The sequence below is a fragment of the Cotesia glomerata genome, linkage group LG8 (assembly GCF_020080835.1).
Source record: "Cotesia glomerata isolate CgM1 linkage group LG8, MPM_Cglom_v2.3, whole genome shotgun sequence".
Lineage (NCBI taxonomy): Eukaryota > Metazoa > Arthropoda > Insecta > Hymenoptera > Braconidae > Cotesia > Cotesia glomerata.
This window is the reverse complement of record NC_058165.1, coordinates 6,790,532-6,811,127: the sequence shown is the minus strand read 5'-3', so window position 1 is coordinate 6,811,127 and position 20,596 is coordinate 6,790,532. Positions and strand designations below refer to the sequence as shown.

The following is a 20,596-nucleotide window of genomic DNA, read 5'->3' as shown; positions in this document are numbered from 1 at the left end:
AAAAAAACAACACAAAAGAGGGGGGGGGGGACATACTACTTTCCAGAATAAAAATAATTCAACTATAAACCGATACCCCCAATCAAATAAATCCTTATTTTCTCCTTTACCTTTACTTCTTTCTCCTTCACCTCCCTTTGAAACAAGGAAAATCATTAACTTCCAAATTTTAAGCAAGGTCCACGGATAAATCGATATGGATTTTTAACCCATAGCACTTATGTAGACGTGAAACGCACAATTAAAATAAGATGCAAAATTTAAAGAAATTTTTATTATAAAAATAATAAATATATATATATTAATAAATAAAATAGATGTTACAGACTTACAGAACTCTATTGAAATTTCATATAGTGTCATTAATTGAAATGATACCATATGGTGGAATCATTAAATGTAATTACGATTAAACATTATTTTTGGAGCCGACTGATAAACATCTATTTTATATTAAAAATATTTTATAACGTTTGTTAGTAAAATAACTAAAAGAAAATTAATTATAAAAAGTAGTAGGCCTCGGAAAATTTAAGAGACAGCACGTCAGTCTTCCAAATCAGTAATAAAAAAAAAGAGAGAAAAAAAAAAAGTATTCAAACAAGATAACAATAATAACATTTTCATTAATTATAAGTTTTCCTTTTTTTTATCAAACAAATTTTATACTCATATATTAAATTCTTATCTAAATGTAATCTTAAGTGCCTAATAGGTATTTTTAACGATCTTCCAAACTTGATAAATGTTACCTCAAACAAGCAAACTTAATAAAAATAAAAATATTTTTTGAACAAGCCAAAAATTAGTATTAATAAATTTGCTCTAAAACTTTACAATAATTACTCTGACAAACAAAAAATATCCCATTCCACAAATTAAATGTTGCCATGAATAATGTAATTAGTTAATTTAAAATGGGAAATTCTCAGTTTGTAGTACTTCCAAATAAATGTGCCTCATTAATCGAAGTGCCTAAGAATGTAATACAAATTATAAAACATTGTAACGAAAAATAAGCTCAAGAAATTCTATATTAAGCGCCTATATCTGAAAGTATTGAAACTCAATTTTTACTAGATGTGAAAGCACTAATAAATTTAATTATTCTTATATAAACAATTCAATTTTTTCTAGATGTGAAAGCACTAATGTACCTAAATATTGTATCTGGAAAAATCGATGTTGTTACCGAAACTCGCGTCATGGCTATGAAAGCCCTAACTCTCGTTTTAAAGTAGGGAGGTGTGTTACGAGTGGAAATTTTGGTCAATTTAATGAGTAATACAAAATATTCCTACTGCAAGACAATTAGAATAGAGGAATCAGGATTTAAGAAAATAAAAGAAGAAGAGGTGTTGATATCGATTAAAGGAGCGCCGGAAAATAAATAAACACAGGTCGAAACAACGTTTGAGCGACTGACGAGAACAGGAGGACAGAAAACAAAGTAGGGAGCTTCACGCTAAAGTTAAGGGTGCGACATATCACCCCGTATTCGTACGCGTGAGATCAGGACTCCAGGAAAAGAAGAACAAAAACATTAACTATGCGAATGTCCAACGGACCTATTGCGTTAAAGGTCTCCCACGAACAAGAACACAATTACAGAATTCCTAGAATTTACAGGAATGGTACCCCTACACCATTCTAAAGTGTGTCACCTGAGGAACATTCTAGAACAAAATCCATCCCTTAGCAGTATTATTAAAAGCAAGCATCGGACTGCCAGTGCCAGTGTGTCAAGAACTTTTAAACTACGAGAAAGCTCTCAACAAAGTGTAGTACAGCACAATTTCGGGAACTCTTTTGTCTTGAATAAGATTCCAATCAACTAAATTTCAATTTCTAATCAACATCTATTTATTTCTACTGAAATCAAGCATCGATTTCGAAAATTAAAATTAAATACAACAGAGTTAATATCGAATTAGACTCTATCACTCACCAACTCCAGCATTGAAGTTGACAATCAACTTAGTGTTTCGCGCACTCAACATCGGAGGACCTTCCAGTTTCAACACCTCCACTCTCCAGTTTCAACATCTTCAACCTCTGGACGAATCAACGCCAAGTTCGTTGCGACATCACCTTCAACAACGAAGACGACCTAAAATCCAACTTGACGCAATTACTCATTGACCAATTCCAATCGTAACAACCCAGTAGAGAAGTGTTCCGTAACAACATCCTGAGTGTACCAGTTATAAATAAAACACCTATTTAATATTATTCAAATCGTAATTAAATATTTAATTTCTTTCTTTAATATTTCATTTTCTCCTCTTTTCCTTTTTCCAACCGGTTCTGATGGTCATCCCTTAGTGTTAATTAGTCAATAAGTTTCTGAATCAACGAGATCTGTCAATAAGTGTGACTGCCACTCCCAGGGTAAAGGCGTTTAGTTGTCTGACCGTAAAAACAAGCAGTTGATTACATTTGTGTCGTCCCAGAACGTAACATTCAGTGTGTAAATTTATTTTTTGTTAATTAATATTAATTACTTTGCATTTATTATCTAATTTATATTTATTTCTTTTTTTGTAACTTTTTATTTGTTTTTAGGGACTGGGGGGGCTTCGCCCCCCCCCCTCCTCAACCCCCCGTCGGGGCTTTGCCCCTGGACCCTGCCGGGGCTTCGCCCCTGGACCCCAATTTTGTACCCACATACATCACTGCATTTGTAATACAAAATAGTATGTGCAACTCGTGCGACGTTGTCGCACTTGTTGCACAATATACTATTATGTCATTAGGCCGTTCAGTGACGATTTTGACGACTTTTTTTCTATGTTTGCTTTAATGTTTGTGACGCGAATAATCTAAAACAATCGTAAATTTCCGTCCTCGGCTTCGCCTCGGATGTTGTTACGGTTGGAAATTTTGGTGAATTTAATAAGTAATTAAAAATATTCCTACTGCAAGACAATTGGATTAAAAGGATCAGGATTTAAGAAAGTAAAAGAAGAAGAGGACTTGGTATTGATTAAAGAAGTGCCGAAAAAGGAATGGACACAGGTCGAAATGACATTTGTGTGACTGACAAGTATAGGAGAACAGAAAACAAAGGAAGAAGCTTCACTCTAAGGTTGAGGGTGCGACATGTCACCAGGTATTCACATGCGCGGGATCAGGACTCCAGAAAAAAGAAGAACGCAAACGTTGAGTTTACCACCCTAATGAGGATTGACCAATCAATTTCCGTCATTCAGTGTGTATTAACGGTGCGAATGTCCAACAGACCTATTGTGTTAAAGGTCTTCCACGAACAAGACGGACACAACTACAGAATTCTTAGAATTCGCAGGGGTGGTACCTCTACACCAGTCTAAAGTATGTAACCTGGGGAACACACTACCATCAAGTCCATCCCTTTGCAGTGTTATAAAAATGCAAGTGCATCGGACTGCCACCAGTCAGTGCGTCGGGAACTTTTAAACTACGAGGAAGCTCTCAGCGAGTGTAGTGCAGTACACAGTAAAAATTCAATTTCGGGAACTCTTTTGTCTTGAATAAGATTCCAATCAACCAAATTTCAATTTCTAATCAACATCTACTTATTTCCACCGAAATCAAGCATCGATTTCGAAAATCAAAATTAAAAACAACAGTGTTAATATCGAATTAAACTCCATCACTCATCAACCCGAGCATCGAGGTTAATAATCAACTTAGTGTTTCGTGCATTCAACTTCGGAGGACCCTCCAGTTTCAACATCTCCACCCTCTAGACGAATCAACGCCAAGTTCGCTGCGACATCACCTTCAACAACAAAGACGACCTAAAATCCAACGTGACGCAATTGTTCACTGACCAATTCTAATCGTAACAACCCAATAGAAAAGTGTTCTGTAACAACATCCTGAGTGTACCAGTTATAAATAAAACACCTATTTAATATTACTTAAATCGTAAGTAAATTATTAATTTCTTTCTTTAATATTTCACTTTCTCCTCCTTTCCTTTTTCCAACCGGTTCTGATGGTCATCCCTTTAGCGTTAATTAGTCAATAAGTTTCTAAATCAAAGAGATCTGTCAATAAGTGTGACTGCCACTCCCAGGGTAAAGGCATTTAGTTGTCTGACCGCAAAAACAAGCAGTCGATTACGCTTGTGTCGTCCCAGGACGTAACAATGTTAAAATTGCGCCCGTTTGGAACCTTCCTGCCACAAAGCTTAAGCTCATGTCGAAATATCGTCGCTGTCAGAAAACCGCTACTTTACGGCCTTATGACATAAATATCTCAATTACGGACGGTCTAATTAGCAATTGGTCCAACCCCTTATTTTTTAGAGGATGATTTTTGAACATTTTGATACAGCAATAGTCCAATTATAAATTATTTGAATGATCAAAATCAAAATATTATACCTTTATTAGATATTAATGATATTAAATGGTTTTTTAAAGAGGTATTAAATTTTGAATTAATTGTTTTTTCATACAAATGGAAGATTCTTTAAAATGGAGTTAGACAATTTGCTAATTAGAACGTCGAAACATAACATAAAATAGATTCTATTTTATGTTATTCAGCCAGATTTTTATTTTTATACATTCTCAAGTTCATTGGAAACAAAAAATTTTTTTTATCCGCCCTTTTGGTTTTGCAAAGCCAAAAGGATGTCTATTTTGAGATACACCCTTTTCGTATCAGTAACGTGATTTAATAACAAGTGATAAATCTTATCAAAAATCAACAAATCCTACTATCAGTTAATAAAACCGAAAAAAAATTCAAAACTTGTGAGTTTTATAAAGCCAAACAAGATCCGGCCGTCCATCTTGCTTGATAACCAATCTTATGTAGAGTCCAGTCGTTCTATCAAGATTTCCGTCATCTTCAATGAAGTTTTCCTGCCTGGTGAGGATCATTGTCGACGTCATCAAGTCCTGGTAGTTGTCCTGTATACTATCACTGATGAGATTGATCTGCGGTTCGATCTTACCCCCACTGTCCTGTTCCTGTTCCTGCTGATAACTGTTAACTGAAAGATTATTGTTCTCTTGATCGCGCTCAAGGTCCAGAGAAATGTCCTTAACCTCCTGGATCTGCTCGAGCTCGGGCTGCTGCTCCTCAGGCATGGTCGGAGCTGGCGACTGGACCACCACCTGGATTCCAGACTCAATGACTGCGGTAGTCATCGGGAGGAGCGCTGGTGGAGGCAGCCCGGAACTCGCAAGAGCGTCGAGCTTGTTCACGGAGGATGAGTCCGTGACGGTCGCTGCTGGGGCGACCGGGGCCGTAGGTTAGTTGCTGCCCGAGTTCTGCTTCTGGTCCGATCCGACGTCGCTTCCACAGGAGCTCAGAGTCGTGTTGCTCCCATACGGATCCAAAGAAGATTGCACAGACATGCTTCGTCCGTGCTTCCTCACTCTGTAAGGAGACAGCTTTCCGACGTCGACACTGGAGGGGTCTGCCTGCAACAATTCTCTTGTCAATACCAATTTTTTTTTTTAACATTTTCAGTAGTTTTCCCGAAAATCGGGTCCGTACATTCGGAATTTCAATGTGCGAATGTACGGAAGCTCTAGAACCAAAAAAATGTTGGAGGTAAAGACTTGGTTTCTTTTTTTTTGAAGGGAACTTGTCTGTTAGTAGTTCCTTATCATTTTTAATCGTTATATTCATAAAACGGTCATTCGGTAGTCGAAATGGATGTAGATTTCATACTTCAATAAAAATAATAAGTTTAAAGGCGTTTAATCAATTAAAAGTTTTAAAATTTTAGTAATTTCGACAAAAAAAAACCAATACAACAGCAAATTTCATGAAAACATAGCAGATTAGAATGTAATTTTTATTTGACATATACAACAAAATATGAAAATCAAAGCTCATTTAATAAGCTTTTAGGTACATCTTATAGAAATTCAATAAAATGTCGCATTCAAAAGTTATGAGATAGATAAACTTTAAAAAAGTGTATTTTTAGGATTTTTAAAATTTCAAAATCCTGTAATTTAAAAACTACATGACTGATTAAGCTCATATTTGAATTTGATCTTTGTATTTATCGGTAGAATAAATATACTAAATTTCGTGAAGATCCGTTGCGAATTGTAAACACCATAGTCGTGACAAGCCGCATTCTATCCCATATATATATATATATATATATATATATATATATATATATATATATATATATATATATATATATATATATATATATATATATGTTAGTGTTAAAATGTAACTCCGTGGAGGACCTTTTGTGAATTTTGAGTTCCGCTTTTGACAGGGGCTGTGTTTGGGCATTTCCTGAAATATTTTGGTGAGAGACGATGTATTTGATTTTCATAGAATTTTTTAACAGAAGCTTAGTTTGGGCATTTCCGGTGAAAATTAAAAATTTGGCCGGAAGTACCCAATTAAATCTCCTGTTAAAAAATTCAATGAAAATCAAATACATCGTATCACACCAAAATATCTCAGGAAATGCCCAAACGCAGCCCCTGTTAGAAGCGGAACTCAAAATTCCAATTTTAAAAGGTTCTCCACGGAAGTTACATTTTGGCACATCCTAATATATATATATATATATATATATATATATATATATCCCGTACAAAAAAATTTTGGTTCATGGAATTTCATGATAAATTTCGTAATGAATTTCATCATGAACTTCAGCTGGAATTCGACCTGTAATTCATAATGATTTTCGAATTATTATTTTGCATATTGTGTTCTTTGACTCCAAAAAATTTATCCAAATAGAACTTTAAGAATCGTGAATGTTGAGTCAGTGTAAATGAAAATAATAATTCCAATGTAATTGACTTCGAATATTTTTTTCAGATTAAAAAAATTAAGTTTTATATGCGATTTGTTTCAAATTCATTACGAAATTCAGCTGAAATTCGTCTTGACATTCATGATGGATTTCGAAATAATGATTCACATCTTATTTAAATTTGCAACTAAAAATTTATTCAATAACAGCTGTCAAATTTCAACTTTTGAGACTATTGAGTCAGTGTGAATTGGAAAAGATATTTTGCGAACATCCACTCTAATGATTTATTTTACTAGTTTTCTATATAATTCGTTCCAAGTTCAGCATGAACTTCAACTGAAATTCATGATAAAATTCAATATGAAATTCATCATAAAATTCATATTTGTTTCATAATCTGAAGTTCATCCGGAAATTCATCATGAACCAAAATTTTTTTTGTACGGAATATAAATACATACATGTATAAACTTTTGCACCATATGTATTTTCTGAAACGGCTCGTCGAGTTAAGTCGAAATATGGCAAAATTTTTTAAAAGTTGCGTCATGGGGACCAATACAATAGTTATATTTCTATGAAATCTACTAAAAAGAGAGTCAATAAATTATAAGTATAAGTAAATAAATTATTTTACGCACCTGATAAGCGAGAGAATTCATGATAGTAGTGTTGGGGACCAGCCCCAGAGGGTGAACTTCTTTCATTAGCATGGTAGCCGGGATTTTATGGAATTGGATATACTCGAGGAAATTACCGATTACGTCGGGTAATGGCAGACCTGGATTACTATCGCAGTATTTCTTACTCCACATCAATGCTGCCTATAATTAATAATTATAGCTTGAAATTATGAATTGGTATTTGAGATTTGGTTTAGAATGTTGAACTAATTAGTAAAGTATAAAAAAATCGAATATTTTAGAAATTAGTTCTTGGTTTCGCCACTAGATGGCATACGGCTCTCGCTTTCAGAAAAATCTTACCAGAGTATAGTAGGGCGGCGCAAACAACTGACTATTTTTTATCTTTGAGTTTACTTAGAAAATATGTTAGTTCATAATATTTTCAGAGCCCTCGACAAAAATCAGCTTGATAAACAATTATTTTAGAGCTCGCTCAAGATTTTCTAAATTTTTAAAGTAGAGTACTAAAAATCTTCTCTCTTAACTTGCCAATATCAAAATCATCTAACTTTAAATTTTATTTCTATCAAGTTGACACACTAAACAATATAAATAAACCATCAAATAAAGAAATAAAATTCTTATAAAACAATAATTACTACTGTATTGTTAATTTTAAAATATTTATCCAGTATCTGAAAAAAGTTTTAAAAATCTTTAGCGACTTCTATAAATAAAATTTTCGACTTTTCATTTTCAGAATATATATCATTTTTAACCTACTAAATAATAATCTGACGATAAAAAATATCAAAAGTCGAATATTAAATTTTGGACCTGAACTTTTAAAAATCTTAATCGGATTCTAAAAATTTTTTCTACGCTGATTTTTGAAGAGAACCTTTAAAACATTGTAAACTTACATATTTTTAAAGGAAACTTGATAAATAAAAATTAGGAAAACGGTTGACCCTAAAGGCCATCCCTGCAACTTCCCGCCAATTCTATACCTAAAGTTTGAAATTGCACTTATGACGTTTATTGAGCTTTTCGAGCTCATAAATACAATTTGTGTATTATTTTGAGCTCTACGAGCTCAACAAAAATAGCTTTTGTATGCTTTTGAGCTCTTCGAGCTCAAAAGTTTGATAGAAGTTTAATAAAACACTATTTTGTGAATTTTCAAATCGCAATATCTTTTGAATGAATGAACCGATTTTCACACGGTTCGGAGTAATTCCGAAAAAACACTTTTTTCGGTTTTCTTTCGTCAACGATAATTCACGAACGAATCAACCGATTTTGACCGGACTGGCGGCGATCAACGTGGTTTTTTTATGTTAAGAGCTGATTAGTTTTTGGAATCGATCGGTAAAGCCGTTTAAAAGTTATTCCAAAAAAACCCCATTTGAAAAAATTTTTTTTTGTATTTTTTTTGCAATTTTTCAAAATCTACCGGTCCGAATCGTTCCGAAGTATATTCAAAATCTAAGTTTGGTCAAGCCCTTTCGAATGGCACCAACTGCAATCAAATCGTTCAAGCTGTTCAAAAGTTAGGGAGAGGTTTACATACATCCACACACACACACGCACACACACACACACACACACACACACACACCATCGCGGGAATAGTTAGGGAAGCTTCCTAGGACCTCGAAACGTCGAGATTCGATGAAAACTCGATTTTCGTAAAACGGGGTGAAAACAATAACTTCCCGATTTTTGAAAATCTTCGATTTTCTTAGCGGGAAGTTAAAAATTGTCAGGTTTCTTGCATCAATCTTATAATAATAATAATAATAATAATAATAATAGTAATAATAATACTTTTTATTAATAATAACCTGGAATTTAGTGAATTCATCAGCTCGTAATTCTTCACGAGCTAAAATTAATCTTACGACATGTTGAGGCAATAGTGTAAATGATCCAAGATTTAATACTTCATTTCCATGTTCGTCTACGAATTCTAAGACCTGGAATAATAAAACTATATTAATATTTAATAGAAAAAAATATTAATAATTAATTAGAGCATCTTATAGATTAAAAAATTCTCTTTTAAATGAGTAATATCACGCCTTAATTTTTTTGTTAATTTCAATCCGCGGAAAACGGCAAAATGCAAAAAAACATTAAAATAATTTTTTTTTTTTCATTTTTATACATTTTACTTTTTCAGCCATTGATTCAAAGGGATTTCACATAAATTTCCATAAATCATGACAATAGTAATAATAATACTAATAATAATAATAACAAATAATTTTATTTATAACATCTTATTGATCTCAAAATACTCTTTTAAATGAGTACGCACACGTTAAGATTTTTCTATAAACATCAATCCGCGAAAAACCGCGAATTATAAAAAAAAACACTGAAGAAATGATTTTTTTTTTTTCTAAATATTTATACATGTTACTTCTTATGCAATTCATTATAAGTAATTTCGCATTAATTTTTTTATAATAAAAAAAAATAATAATAACCTTTTGTACGAGCGACTTTGTACATTTATATTGAATATATCGTTCAGCAGAAGCTAAAAGCGCACAGACAGTATCAACAGTAATGCAGCATTGTACAAATCCAGCGCAAGCTTTTCTCAATTCGTCCAATCCATAATAATCAGCAGCATTCATTACTCCTGAAAAACAAATAAAAAAATTAATCTTATTCACATTATTATCAATTATTATTCATTATTATACCATAACTTTCTTTATTAAAATCTACCTAACAGAGTTCTAGGCTGCAAAGTGACAGATCCCGTGTGAATGTACTCTATGAGCTGCCTAAATACATCCGGCTCAAACTCCTCAATAATCAACGTGTGATGCTGGTTCGATTGTGGCTAAACAAATAAATTACAAGAACCATTAATTTATTTATGTCATCTAAAGTTGCTGATCAAACGCTTCAATCTAATCCATACAAGTCGTGCTAAGCAACTAATCCAATTTCTTCAACCAAAACTTCTTATTATTCCTAAATGAAATTAAAAAAAAAAAAAAAAAGACCCACAGTCCCAAAGTGGATTAATCAATTAATTTTTTATCACTCAAAATTTTTAATAGAAAATGCACTAGATCTAGACAGTAGAAGTTTATACACGGAAAAAAATTTCTGGGAAAATCTACGATACTATGGTAAAGCTGGACTATACTTTCATTACTATTAATTGTCAAATATTTTAAAAGAAAATTTACTATTTATTCACGAAATTTTACAACTCACTATCGTAATTTTACCAAATAATTATTGTATTAAATTCGATTAGAAAAAATACGATATCACTATTGGATAAAATAAGAAGTTAAAATTTTCAGTGCTGCCTCTGTATCTTTCCAATAGAAGTAAAACAAATTTTACAATAGTTGAATTGGAATGTTTTTCAATTAGTGTGAGTAATGGCCGTGCACAGTACTAGACTCCGAGTTTATGTAAATGCTGAAGGCCATCAATAGTAGAGGGAGAGTCTCTGTCTACCAACTAAAAGTTCTAGGTTCGATTCCCCGATAGGACGAAAATTCCAAATTCTTTTTTCGGTTACTGCAAAAGTACCAATTAGTTAAACTTCCTATCTCTCTCCCTCACGGAAAAAAACTGTTGCTGCTACAGGCTGAGCCTGTGGATACTAAGTACATTTCACTTTCCTGTAGCTGCAACAAGGTTGGGCCTGTAGCAGCTACAGGCGTGGTCCTGTGGTAGTTACAGGCCTAGTTTTGTAGCAACTACAGGTCTAACCTTCTTGCAGCTGATCCTATCCCTAACACAGATACAGAGATAACACTGTCACGATTACAGGCTGAGTAGTTATTTAATAATATTTATATAAAAATATTTGGCCTACAGTATTTTTAGCTTGGGTCAGCTGATTTAAAGACAGTTTCTGAGTTGTAACTACTTTTCTGAGTTGAAAAAATGTGATTGAGTCTTACAAATCTACTTAATTAAAAATTTTGCAAGTATACTGAAAAATTTGTTTTTTGAATTTCATTTTTAAGGTTTTTCATAGTAAGACATTGATCATTTTTAATATGTGTACGTTAAATAATTTTATTCTTATTTATTATTCCTTGAAAAATTTTTAAGCCTAGACTGGTTAACAAGCGCGACCTTTAACGACTTTGGTAAAGTGATGAGGGATTTGACGCAATGCTTTTAGAGCGTACAGTGTTGCCAGTTCATACACGTTTGACAGGCAGAGACTAAAGGTGTTTTCGGCAACGCCGCGGACAAAAAACTACTTACGATTCTGGTCAAGCGATGAGGAAAGCCCCGCGAATTTTTTTAAGAAATTTTTATTCAGCAATTTAACGTTTTCGAAGATGTTTGAAAAAATTATTAATATATTCTAAAATGTTCAAGGAACAAAGTCAAATTTTTTTGAATAATTTTAGTAAATATTGAAGATGTAATAAAAAAAATATAATTGAGCGCGGCGTCACGCTCATACGTTGACCAGTCTAGGGTTAAAATTCCAAATACATGAAATCACGTCTTTTAGTCCAAGATCAATATTGCAGTAAAATAAAAGACCCATTAAATTGTTTACAAAATTATGAAACTTAGTTGTAAGAAGAGTTATATCATATTAACAAATTAACTATCAGCTGATCCATGTAAAAAACTAATAATTGATGTTAATATGTTGATTCATAATAATCAAATTAAATTTTAAACTTGTAATGGAGCTTATCCTGTTGCAGCTACAAAACTAGGCCTGTAGTAGCAACAGGCTTTTCCTGTTGCAGGTACAAAACTAGGCCTGTAGCTGCTACAGGCCTAACCTGTTGCTGCTACAAGAACACGCTACAGGCCTAAGACCTGTAGCAGCAACAGTTTTTTTTTCCGTGCTCCCTAAAATTTCTTTCAAAAAAACCGACTGTCAATTTTTACAATAGTTGAATTTTAAAGTTCACAAACACATCTTATATAATTTGCTCTAGTATTCGACTTTTTAAGTCTCTTGCTAGTCTTGTTTGTTGGATAAAATTTACAATATTAGATCGTAAAAATTAATAAATGAGAAGTATAGTCCACCGATACAATTTTATTTAATAAAAATTACTATACACGGAAAGAAAATTATGGGAACTATTCCTATAATATTATGGGAATGGTTCCCATAATGCTATAGGAATCATTCCTATACTATTATAGGAATGGTTTCCATAATTTATGGGAACCATTCTCATAATAGTATAGGAGTGGTTCCCACAAGATATAGGTTTAAATCCTACATGGAAAAAAAAAATTGGGGCTGCCGCATGATACATTCCTGTGGAAGATACATGACTTTCATATGACAGCAACATGATTCTCATGTGGCAGGCAATAATAGTTAAAACAACAATAATGATTAAATAATAATAATAATAATAATAATAATAATAATAATTTATATTATTAAGAGAATAAGAACACTTTTGTCTCCTGGATAGTCACACGATGAAATCGATTTTTTAGTGAAATTTTGTGTCATTGCAAAGGACTTGACATGAATTTGTGCCTTTTCAAGGTTTCATATCATTCTCGTCGACAGTAAATTTATGATGATAGTCAATTTATAATAGATATTTAGGTTGCATTCGAAAATGCTCTATCTCTAAACATATAATTGAGAAATGACCTTGTATCTTGTGAACTATTGACATTTTTAAAGATATAAGCTCATATTGATGTTACACTCATCGAGACCTTTGTTACGTTCTAGGATGACACAAACGTAATCGACTGCTTGTTTTTGCGGTCAGACAACTAAATGCCTTTACCCTGGGAGTGGCAGTCACACTTATTGACAGATCTCTTTGATTTAGAAACTTATTGACTAATTAACGCTAAAGGGATGACCATCAGAACCGGTTAGAAAAAGGAAGGAGGAGAAAGTGAAATATTAAAGAAAGAAATTAATAATTTACTTACGATTTAAGTAATATTAAATAGGTGTTTTATTTATAACTGGTACACTCAGGATGTTGTTACAGAACACTTCTCTATTGGGTTGTTACGATTAGAATTGGTCAGTGAACAATTGCGTCACGTTGGATTTTAGGTCGTCTTCGTTGTTGAAGGTGATGTCGCAGCGAACTTGGCGTTGATTCGTCTAGAGGGTGGAGATGTTGAAACTGGAGGGTCCTCCGAAGTTGAATGCACGAAACACTAAGTTGATTGTCAACCTCAATGCTCGGGTTGATGAGTGATGGAGTTTAATTCGATATCAACACTGTTGTTTTTAATTTTGATTTTCGACGTCGATGCTTGATTTCGGTGGAAATAAATAGATGTTGATTAGAAATTGAAATTTGGTTGATTGGAATCTTATTCAAGACAAAAGAGTTCCCGAAATTGAATTTTTACTGTGTACTGTACTACACTCGCTGAGAGCTTCCTCGTAGTTTAAAAGTTCCCGACGCACTGACTGGTGGCAGTCCGATGCTTGCCTTTTTATAATACTGCTAAGGGATGGACTTGATGGTAGTGTGTTCCCCAAGTTACATACTTTAGACTGGTGTAAAGGTACCACTCCTGCGAATTCTAAGAATTCTGTAGTTGTGTTCGTCTTGTTCGTGTAAGACCTTTAACACAATAGGTCTGTTGGACATTCGCACCGTTAATACACACTGAATGACGGAAATTGATTGGTCAGTCCTCATTAGGGTGGTAAACTCAACATTTGCGTTCTTCTTTTTACTGGAGTCCTAATCCCGCGCATGTGAATACCTGGTGACATGTCGCACCCCTAACCTTAGCGTGAAGCTTCTTCCTTTGTTTTCTGTTCTCCTATACTTGTCAGTCACACAAATGTCGTTTCGACCTGTGTCCATTCCTTTTTCGGCACTCCTTTAATCAATACCAAGTCCTCTTCTTCTTTTACTTTATATTTTTAATTACTTATTAAATTGACCAAAATTTCCAACCGTAACACCTTTCATTTGAGTACCCACATCAATTTTTCATATATTTTATATATTTATATATATATATATATATATATATATATATATATATATATATATATATATATATATATATATATATATATATATATATATATATATATATATATATATATATGTATATATGAAAAATATTTCAAAAATGCATGTGGGTACTTAAATGTAAGCTCTTGATGAGTGTAAAATCAATATGAGCTTATATTTTCAAAAATGTCAATAGTTTACCAGATACAAAGTCATTTCTTCATTATGTATCTGGACACAGAGCATTTTTGAATGCAGCCTAAATTCTTATTATAATAAATTGACTATTGGTGAGAATGATATGAAACCTTGAAAAGGCACATCTCCAAGCAAAAACCCATTTTATCACATAAATACACTGGCCACAAAATTTTCCTTATTCTCTTAATAATATAGATTATTATCATTATGATGATTATTATTATTTAATTATTATTGTTGTTTTAACTATTATTACCTACAACATGAAAATCATGTAGCTGCCCAATTTTATTTTTTCCGTGTATATATTATAAGAATCATTTCGAACTCACTCCGCACGAAGATATTATTTATATTTTATTTTGAGAATGATTCCCATAATAGTATAGGAATGATTCCTATAATGTTCTAGGAATCCTTCCTATACCATTATGGGAATAGTTCCCATAATGATAAAGGAACCATTACTATATCATTATGGGAATATTTCCTATAATATTATGGGAATGGTTCCTATAATTGTATAGGAATCATTCCTAAAATTATAGAAACCATTCCTATACCATTATGGGAACCATTTCCATCATTATGGGAAATTTTCCCATAATTCTGGGAAAATTTCCTATAATTATGGGAACAGTTCCCATAATTCATGGCAACAGTTCCTATAATTGTCTGGGAACTGTTCCCATAAAGTTATGGGAATAGTTCCCATATTTTTCTTTCCGTGTAGTAAAATAGTAAAAATTCCTTCAATTTCCTTTCCGTGTAGATCAAAAGAAGGTAAAGCATCAATAAAATGGCGAGTTTTTAGTTTACTTGAGGAAAGTTTTTTATTTTGTTAATTTATTTATTAGCGTCAAATTCAAATTTATTAAAAGTTGTATTTATAGTTTTAATTTTAATGACAATTGCATGCAGTTTTTCTACTACGCCTTTGTTACATAAAGTACCTCTATTATGGGCGCCAACTGCTGAACGTAACCTGACCGCTGAGTAAATTTTTTTATGAGAAAATTTCATCGTGGAAAGAAGTTAATTTAAAAGTGAATAAAAAGTTATTTTATCTTTTTTTTTTATTTATTTTTAAAAGAAGGATTAATTTACCTGTTGAGCCGCGTTCTGGAGATTTAGCAGCGGCTCGGAGCTTCTTTTGAGGAAAAATCTCAGCTTGTCTTTCTGAGGTTCTTTTTTACGCTGCGGACTCGGCGCTTGGTAAAGCATTTTATGGAAGACTCTTTAAATAATTGTGACGATTATTAGAAATATAATAAGTTGTATTGTATTATGAACTCTTTTATGTTTTAATGTAAATAATGAGTTTTATTGAGACATTTAGCGAAGGTAGGAGGGAAAATTTTAGGCGAAAAGTTAAGAGAGGGTATGAGGTAAGTTGAGGGCAAAAAAATTTTGGAATGTCTTTAATAGTTTTTTAGGAAAGGCTTTTTGAATTTTGAAACATAGGGAATTTCAAGGAAATAGTGTTTATGATTAAGTTATTCATTTGAGGGTTTATTGAGGAATTTAGAGGAGTTGAGAAGAAATTTTTTAAGCGAAAAGTTAAGAGAGGATATGAAGTAAGTAGAGGGAAAAGAAATTTTTGAATATCTTAAATAGTTTTTGAGAAAAAGCTTTTTCAATTTTAAAATTGAGGGAATTTTTAAAATTTATAATTGATTTAGTGTTTTTTATTCGAATGTTTATTGAGAAACTTAGAGGAGGTAAGAAGAAAATTTCACGCAAAAATTTAAAAGAGGATGTGAGGTAAGTTGAGAGGAAAAAAATTTTAGGATATCTTAGATGGTTATTGAGAAAAAGTTGTTTAAATTTTCTAAGATTAATGGTTGAATTACTTTTTTTTTGTTTGAGGGTTCATTGACGAATTTAGAAGAGATGAAAGGGAAATTATCGAGCCAAGAGTTAGAAGGGGGTATGAGGTAAGTTGAAGAAAAGCAAATTTTTAAATTTCTTTCTTAGTTTCTGAGCAAAAGCTTTTTGAATTTTGAATAAAAATGAACTTCTAAGAAATAGATTGTTAATTTGATATTATATTTAAGGGTTTATTGGGGAATTTAAAAGAGGTAAAAGGGAAATTTTTGTGCGAGAAATTACGAGAGGGTGTGAGATAAGTTAGGGGATAAAAAATTTCTAGAAAATTTTTAATGGTTTTTAAAAAAAAGCTCTTTGAATTGTAACAAAAAGAAAATTTTAAGAAATTCATGTTTAATATGTTTTTTTTTTTTATTTGAGGGTTTATTGATAAATTTAGAGGAGGTAAGAGGGAAATTTTCGGGTCAAAGGTTAAAAGAGGATGTGAGGTAAGTTGAGAGGAAAAAAATTTTAAAATCTCTGTGTTAGTTATGGAGAAAAAGCTCTTTGAATTTTGAAAAAGAGAGAATTTATAAAAATAATTAAAAATGAACAAATTATTTTCTGGATGCATATTGAGGAATCTAAAGGAGGTAAAAGGAAAATTTTTGGGCGAAAAATTACGAGAGGGTGTGAGATAAGTTAGAAGAGAAAAAATTTTGAAAAATCTGTCATAGTTATTGAGAAGAAGCTTTTTGAATTTTGAAATAAATAAAATTTTGCGGAATAATCTGAAGCACTTTATTCTTATTAAAATTTTCTTTTCTATTAAGATATAAAATAAAAAAATTTAACGATTAAATGTAAAATAGAATAGTTTATTGACTGCTATTGAATAGAATTATTAAGTAAAGTCGTCGCTGTCGGAAAAGTAGTCAGAAAAGCAATCGAAGAAAGTGGAATTAAATGAAATGAAAATTATAATAACCTGCTGCGAGCGGCGAGGACGGCCTTCACCGCGCAAACCGGCTCCCTAGTGTCACCCACGAGAAAGGTCACGTCACAAAGCTCGGGCATGCTCGCCAGGAACTTCATGTCGTCGGCGAGACCCGTTCTATTTTCGAAGGTCGAGTAATCCTGCTCGTCAGCCACTCCCATCACTCCCAGCCCGACCCCTGACCCCGACGCCTCTGGCATCGAGCTTCCCTTTTCCTAAATCATAATAATAATTATTGTAATCGATTATTTTATTCTATTTTATTTTACCCTCTTTCATTTTATTTTTACATCAAATTCTATTTAAGTTCAAGGCAATATTTCTTACCCTCGAAAGTTATTTCCTGAATTTTTATTTACTAGCTCAAAAATTATTTATTATCGTCATTTCAATAAATTATTTAAGAATGAATATTAAAATTTCATAAAAAAATATAATTAAATTTTTCTTAATTTTAAAAAATTTTAATCTTGATTTTAAAAAATTAATTAACTACTTATAATAAATTCCTGAATAATAATTAAGAAATATTAATTAATTCACAATTTTACAAAAAAAATATCAATTTTTTTAACCATAATTTTTTTAGATAAAAAATAAATATTTATAATTTGTAATAAAATTTTTTTAAAAAACAAATCATTTTTTTATTTAAAATTATTAAAAAATAAAAAAAAATTTAATATTAATTTTAAATAAGAATTTATGTACAAAATTTTTATTTTCGGTAAATTGTAATCGAAATAAATGTTTTTTTATTTCAATAAATTGTAACCAACAAAATTTTTTATTCAATAAAATTTCTTTAAAAAAATTTTTCTTCCAATAAATTTTAATGATAAAAATTCCTTTTTTCAATCAATTTTTTTTCTATAAAATTTTTTGGTCTTTAATATCAATCATAATTTTTTTTTTATTAAATTTAATGATGAAAAATTTTATTATTTATTAAATTTCGATCAAGAACAATTTCTTTCAATAAATTTAAATCAAAAAAGTTTTCTTCTAAAAATTTCAATAAAAAAATTTTTTTCAACATTGCAGCTAAAAGTAAATATAAAAAAAAATCACAACTAATATTTAAAAAATATAAATTAACAATAAACCTGTTGCTCAAATCCCGGAGCTTCTTCGCTCGCCGGGCTGTTTTTTCCCAGAAAGAACACTTTTGATTTTTTATATAAAAAACTTCGTCAAATCAATCAAAATCCACAACCATACTCCCCAATTTTAAGCTTCTAATCACTTCATTTATTCACTCCTCAATTTATTTATCAAAACCAAACAAATAGATAAGACCAAGGCAATCCAGAAGATTTTCTTCGAGCGCAGAATCTCAATACATATTTAAATAAATATAATCAATAAATACAACCACATATTTTATAATCATCTGTCTTATCAATTGATTATTTTTATCCTAATCAATAATCAATTGGCACAAAGATATTTTTTTCGATTACTTATACTTAATCACTTAATTTATTATTATTAAAATTTTAGTATTAATAATTAATTATTATAAACATCAACTTTAAAATCGAGAATAATCATCAGTTGTTCACTCACGTCACGAATGAATTAAACTTAACAGGTCACAAAAGCTTTTAGCAAACTACCCTCAACATTTGTTAAAAAATAACTGGAAGCTTTAGGGCTCGAGCACTTTCACACGCCCGTCCAAGGTCCATAGATAATATGCGGGTCGATCTATGAATGGACAGCTTCCGAAGTTTCACACTAGAGCGCAGTGCCCTTTTCCCAGTATCTGACACCCAGTACTGAGAAATTTCCAGGGAGATATTCCACTTGGTGGAAGGGAGCGACCGCGCAGGCGTGAGCTTTCGCTTTTAAGCTTTGATGGATTAATTTATATATTTCTTTCTTTCGTTCTTTTTTTTTTTTTTTTTTTTTTTTTAATTAAATCTCTAGAATCATCATCAGAAAATTAAAAAAAAATTTTTGTATTACTCAAAAAATTTAAAAAAATGAGGGTGATTTTGAAATTTTCAGAAATGGGTTGAAGAGTGACCTTTCATTGTCCCAAGAAATTAGGTCAGGGTGTTCGATAATTTTTTTTCTTGTTTTTTTAGGGAAGTTTTAAAGTCAATTTTATAAGTTAAGGTACATTTGGTTTATTGGATTTTTGTTTGAGGGTTTATTGAAGTATCTAGAAGAGCTAAAAGGGAAATTTTTAGGCGAAAAGTTAGAAAAAGGTGTGAGACAAGTTAGGAGAAAAAAATTTTTGGAAAATTTTTGATAGTTTTAAAAAAAAAGCTCTTTGAATTGTAACAAATAGAGAATTTTGAGAAATTCATGGTTAATTTATTTTTTTTTTATTTGAGGGTTTATTGAGGAATTTAGAGGAAGTAAGAGGAAAATTTTTAGGCGAAAAGTTAGAAGAAGGTGTGAGATAAGTTAGGAGAAAAAAATTTTGAGAAAATTTTTGATAGCTTTTAACAAAAAGCTCTTTGAATTGTAACAAAAAGGGAATTCTTTAAAATTTATGGTTAATTTTTAATTTTTTTTTATTGAGGGTTTATTGAGAAATTTAGAGGAGGGGAGGGTGAAATTATCGGGCCAAAAGTTAAGAGAAGATGTGAGGTAAGTTAAGAGGAAAAAAATGAAAAAATTTCTGTGATAGTTTTTGAGAAAAAGCTTTTTGAATTTAAAAAAAAAAAGAGAATTTTTAGAAATAGTTTAAAATGAAAAAATTATTTTCTGGGTGTATAGTTGAGATAAAATAATTATTTCTGTGCTTGAAAGTTAAATTAATTCCCTCGTTAAGTTCTTGAGAAAAAAAAATGATAATTTTGTAAGTCATTAAATTCTTGGAGTTAGAAATAAAAAATTTTCAACGACATGTATTTACTATAAATGAATTAACGTGAAATTACAAGTGGAGTATCTGGTGAGACTGATCACCCTAGACTAAGAATTAATCTCAATCCGCATGCGTGAGAAGAACGATTTTCATTTTCATTTCACTGAAGAATTCCATAGTGATAATAACAATTAAATACAAAAATGATTTGTTACAAAGAGCTTATTGCAAAAAAAATTTGGAAAAATTTTTAATAAATAATAAATATGAATAAGGACAATTAATATAATGATTTAACATAAAACAACATCAATTTATTTATTCAACATAAATGCTCGCATATCATGTAGATTTATAAGTATGATAATTATTTATGATAATAATATTCACATATACATAAAA

At 31.2% G+C, this 20,596-nt stretch overlaps 2 protein-coding genes across 4 annotated transcripts; both read right to left on the bottom strand.

Annotated features, from left to right (window-relative positions):
• Positions 1-4,457: 4,457 nt before the first annotated feature.
• LOC123270643 lies at positions 4,458-5,147 on the bottom strand. Its single transcript, XM_044736776.1, has one exon. The coding sequence runs from the start codon at positions 5,145-5,147 to the stop codon at positions 4,740-4,742; it is 408 nt and encodes a 135-aa protein (XP_044592711.1). The 3' UTR covers positions 4,458-4,739.
• An 87-nt stretch (positions 5,148-5,234) lies between these two features.
• On the bottom strand, positions 5,235-18,803 carry LOC123270642 (serine-enriched protein). Of its 3 annotated transcripts, none has more exons than XM_044736775.1 (9): positions 18,477-18,803; positions 17,362-17,585; positions 15,672-15,801; positions 15,518-15,556; positions 10,114-10,231; positions 9,867-10,024; positions 9,219-9,350; positions 7,387-7,569; positions 5,235-5,419 (listed from the first exon to the last, which is right to left on the bottom strand). In XM_044736775.1, the coding sequence occupies exons 2-9, from the start codon at positions 17,568-17,570 to the stop codon at positions 5,375-5,377; spliced, it is 1,014 nt and encodes a 337-aa protein (XP_044592710.1). In that variant the 5' UTR covers positions 17,571-17,585; positions 18,477-18,803; the 3' UTR covers positions 5,235-5,374. The 3 variants fall into 3 exon arrangements, with proteins under 3 accessions (XP_044592710.1, XP_044592708.1, XP_044592709.1); XM_044736773.1 differs by having other exon boundaries at positions 5,253-5,423; positions 18,477-18,801; XM_044736774.1 differs by lacking the exon at positions 15,518-15,556 and having other exon boundaries at positions 5,253-5,423; positions 18,477-18,800.
• Between the last annotated feature and the right edge of the window lie 1,793 nt (positions 18,804-20,596).

Bases quoted from the DNA above. Each gene is read 5' to 3' on its own strand.
- LOC123270643 (XM_044736776.1), bottom strand. From the start codon at position 5,147: ATGACTACCGCAGTCATTGAGTCTGGAATCCAGGTGGTGGTCCAGTCG.
- LOC123270642 (XM_044736773.1), bottom strand. From the start codon at position 17,570: ATGCCAGAGGCGTCGGGGTCAGGGGTCGGGCTGGGAGTGATGGGAGTG. The intron at 10,232-15,517 runs GTACTTTATGTA...TTATTTGTTTAG, and splicing joins AGTTGGCGCCCATAATAGAG to CCACAATCGAACCAGCATCA. The intron at 7,570-9,218 runs GTTATTATTAAT...TATTAATTATAG, and splicing joins ATGAATTCACTAAATTCCAG to GCAGCATTGATGTGGAGTAA.